This window comes from Callospermophilus lateralis, chromosome 7 (assembly GCF_048772815.1).
Source record: "Callospermophilus lateralis isolate mCalLat2 chromosome 7, mCalLat2.hap1, whole genome shotgun sequence".
Lineage (NCBI taxonomy): Eukaryota > Metazoa > Chordata > Mammalia > Rodentia > Sciuridae > Callospermophilus > Callospermophilus lateralis.
Window position 1 is genome coordinate 10,754,241 of NC_135311.1, and position 3,607 is coordinate 10,757,847.

A 3,607-nucleotide genomic window follows, 5' to 3' on the forward strand; every position below is an offset into this window, starting at 1 on the left:
TCCCTGTGAACCTGGCTGCACTATGGGGCCTAAAGGACTTCGCTGTCTTGGTCAAGCCAACTCCAAATCTCCAAATCTTATCACTCTGCTACAGGTTACATTTAGAGAGGAGAGATGAAATTAACCAAAGTGTGTGGGGTGTGTGTGTGTGTGTGTGTGTGTGCGCCTGTGCGTGTGTGCGCATTTATGTAAGAAAAGAGGAACAGAGTGAGTAGGAAGTCCAGTTTTAACCAATAGGAGAGTGTGTCTGAGGTCAACTTAGTTTTTCAGTCATGACATTAATAACAGGAAGGATAAAATGTCAGGAGAGTCATTCTGACATTCATGACCTTTCCACACACAGTGATCTCACCCACTTGCCAGTACTCTGGCATGTGACCCCAAAATACTAGCATCCACAACTCTGAAAAAGAAACAAGATTTGAAGGCCATTTGTCTAATGTTAAGAGTGCATCTTTTCCACTGGTGTCACATGGCTTAGTCTTGCATTATTAAAGATGCATACTTACATGTTCTGCTCTTGCAAAGTCCCAGTCTTTGCAAGGGGTCATGTGTGGGTATCGTAGGCGTTAACTAAGGAAGCAACTCCTGTGTGCTCGGTATCGGTTCTGTTTTTCAGTAGGAAAGTCATTTCATTCTCTGAGTTTCAGTTTCTCAGGTACACATTTGGATCGTAATATGTACCAACCAAGGCTGCTCTCAAGTGTAAACGAAGTAGCATTTTTAAATAACAGCACAGTGCAGGTGTAAACAACTAACACGTTAAACGGATTCATGTTAGAGGTTATCAGTTAATTTCCCTTTCATGAGACAATTTGATAGGCTAGGGGCCTGAAATAAGCAAGGAAGCCAAAACAAGTGAGAATTTGGTGACTACATAAATGATCTTGCTTTAGTTTTCTTTATCTCCACGACCTATCCTCCGCAAGTCTCAAGTTTCATAAAAGAAAGGCAGCTGACTAACCTCACTGGGAGACATTTTTGTCATCAACCAAAAACAGGGCCTCTGAATGAGAGGTCCAGCTTTATTCCTTCTTGCTTCATTGGTGAGGAGATTTGCGGAAGAAAAGGAAAACACGGAAAATCAAAGTTAATCAATCAGGAGACCTTTATTTATAAGTGGATCTTGAAAAGAAATGTAATGTGAGGAGGCATCTCTTGCAGAGCTTCCTATTTGCTCTCACTCCTGCAGGCAGAAGGGCTCCTAAAATGTCTCACTAAAGTTCGACACACACACACTCACACACACACACACTCCTAAGGTGCATGAATAACAACAGAAGCCTGGTTTCTCTTTACACAGTTTACCATTCGGTGAATGTCTGAAGAAATGAATTTCAGTTTAGCTTGCCTTTCTTGGCCAGTCTTTGTGATTTTAGATTTTTTTGTCTTCAACATATGCTGCTAGGAATATCTCCAAGGTATGCCCACCAAATTTAGATATGTTCTAGTGCATAAAAAAATTAGAAAAAATCATCTCCTGTTAATCCATTAGAAACAGAGAAAGTGTATAATTTTCTTACTTGAGAATTAATTGAATATATCTTATGCACCAAACTTTGTAACATGCATTTGAAAAATATTATGTCATTTAAAGACTGAGACGCAGAAAATATTCAGAAAGAGTGCAAGGGAGAGGCGGGGATTTCCTGGGTTCCTAGAACAGAGTTAGGTATCTGCTTATATTTTCCAGGGTTGGTTTCTAGGTTGGTTGAGATTGTGATAGTATTTGCCAGGCCTAGAATTTGGAATGAATGTATGTTTTCTTATAGTTTCCATCTATTATTTTTCATTCAATTGAGAAGAAAAACTTGACATTGGAAATAATTCATGTGATCAAGTCAAGATGTTACGTTTTTTTAGAACTTTGTATTTGGAAACAGGGGAGTAATATTCTCTGTCCCTGAACATGGTGCTCAATTGCTTGATCAATTTCACTTTGGGGATTATTTTCCCCGGAATGAGAGGTCCACCTTAATTCTAACCTTGTCCTTCACCGTTTAGAAAGGAAGGACCCACATTAATGTGGCAGAGAAATTGTTCTTCCCACAACTCTACGAAGCGCTGATTTGAACTCTTTATTTCTTAAGCTGTAAATCATTGGGTTGAATAATGGAGTTAGGATGGTGTAGGATACTGATATCAGAGCATCCTGGCTTGATGAGTAGTTGGACTTAGGCCTTAGGTAGATAAAAGAGGCACAGCCATAGTGGACAATGACAATCATAAGGTGTGAAGCACAGGTGGAGAAAGCTTTGTACCTGCCCAGGGTGGAAGGAAACTGGACTATGGCTGAGATGATACGAATGTAGGACACCAAGATTAACAACAGAGGAGCAACCAAGACCAATGCACAGAGCATGAAGATGATAATCTGACTGAAGTGGGTATGGTAGGATGCCAGTTGGAGGACAGGGGAGATGTCACAGAAGAAGTGATGCAGTTGGTTGGAGGAGTGGAAGGGCAGGTGGAATACCAATGATGTGATGATCTGAGCCACAGTGAAGCCACAGGCGCAGGCAGCAGCCACCAATCCCAAGCACACCCCGTGGCCCATGAGCACTGTGTAGCGTAGCGGGTTGCAGATGGCCACGTAGCGGTCATAACCCATGGCTGCCAGCAGGAAGGAGTGAGAGCAGCCCAGGAAGAGGAAGGTGAACATCTGGATGGCACAGCCCAGGAAGGAGATGGTCTTCTTCTGAGCCAGCAGGTCCACCAGCATCTTGGGCACAATGACAAAGGTGTAGCAGGTCTCAGAGCAGGAGAGGACTGAGAGGAAGAAGTACATAGGGGTATGAAGGGCTCTGTCCAGCACAATGGTGGACATGATGATGGCATTGGTGCCCAGTGTGAAGAGGTAGAGGAGCAGGAAGACCACGAAGAGCAGCTGCTGCAGCCCAGCCAGAGCAGAGAAGCCCAGGAAGACAAACTCTCTCACCACGGTGTCATTGGTCCACTCCATGGAGGGTACATCCTCAGAAAATAGTCCAGGAGAGAGGAAGAGAGACTGGCAAAAGAGCTCCCTGAAAATTAGTAGAACCACTGGAAATTAATCATGGCGGAGCAGGTATTCTCATATTTGGGGTTCAAAATACATCATTCCTTCTCCCTTCTAATTTTTCAATAAATGAAATACCTAAAATTGAGTCAGTGTACATTAGCTTTTAGATCTTCTTGGTCCTTCTAACACCACAGCCAAAGAGTTCTTGCCGTTTCAGATTCAACCCTGTCTCCATCCCCACAAGGAGGCTGACATTTCAATTTTTCCACTTGTTCATTTGACACTTGTTCATTTGGTTTTCTTGCATCCACACTATTTTAGGGAAAGATTTCCCACAGTTGCAAAGAAAACAGACCATCTGAAATTTTATATATCTATATCTTCATCGTCTTTTTATTTGTATTTCCTTATATCAAAACTTCTACTCTTAAACTCTTAAATTTAATCTCTCCATATCCTCAAACTATATTCTCTTCTACACTCCTCGCCTTACTTCTTGGCAGGAATCATTATATCTATTTTCTCATATTCTCTTTATGCTGACTATTGCCTCTGTATTCTTATTCTGCTCCAACAGCTGGAAACATTCACTTCTTATTTACGTGC

General features: G+C 41.9%; 1 protein-coding gene across 1 annotated transcript; it reads right to left on the minus strand.

Annotated features, from left to right (window-relative positions):
- Positions 1 to 2,020: 2,020 nt before the first annotated feature.
- Positions 2,021 to 2,962, minus strand: Or10k2 (olfactory receptor family 10 subfamily K member 2). Its single transcript, XM_076861592.1, has one exon. The coding sequence runs from the start codon at positions 2,960 to 2,962 to the stop codon at positions 2,021 to 2,023; it is 942 nt and encodes a 313-aa protein (XP_076717707.1).
- Positions 2,963 to 3,607: the final 645 nt, after the last annotated feature.

Excerpts from the sequence above, each read along its gene's own strand:
- Or10k2 (XM_076861592.1), bottom strand. The coding sequence starts at position 2,962 with ATGGAGTGGACCAATGACACCGTGGTGAGAGAGTTTGTCTTCCTGGGC.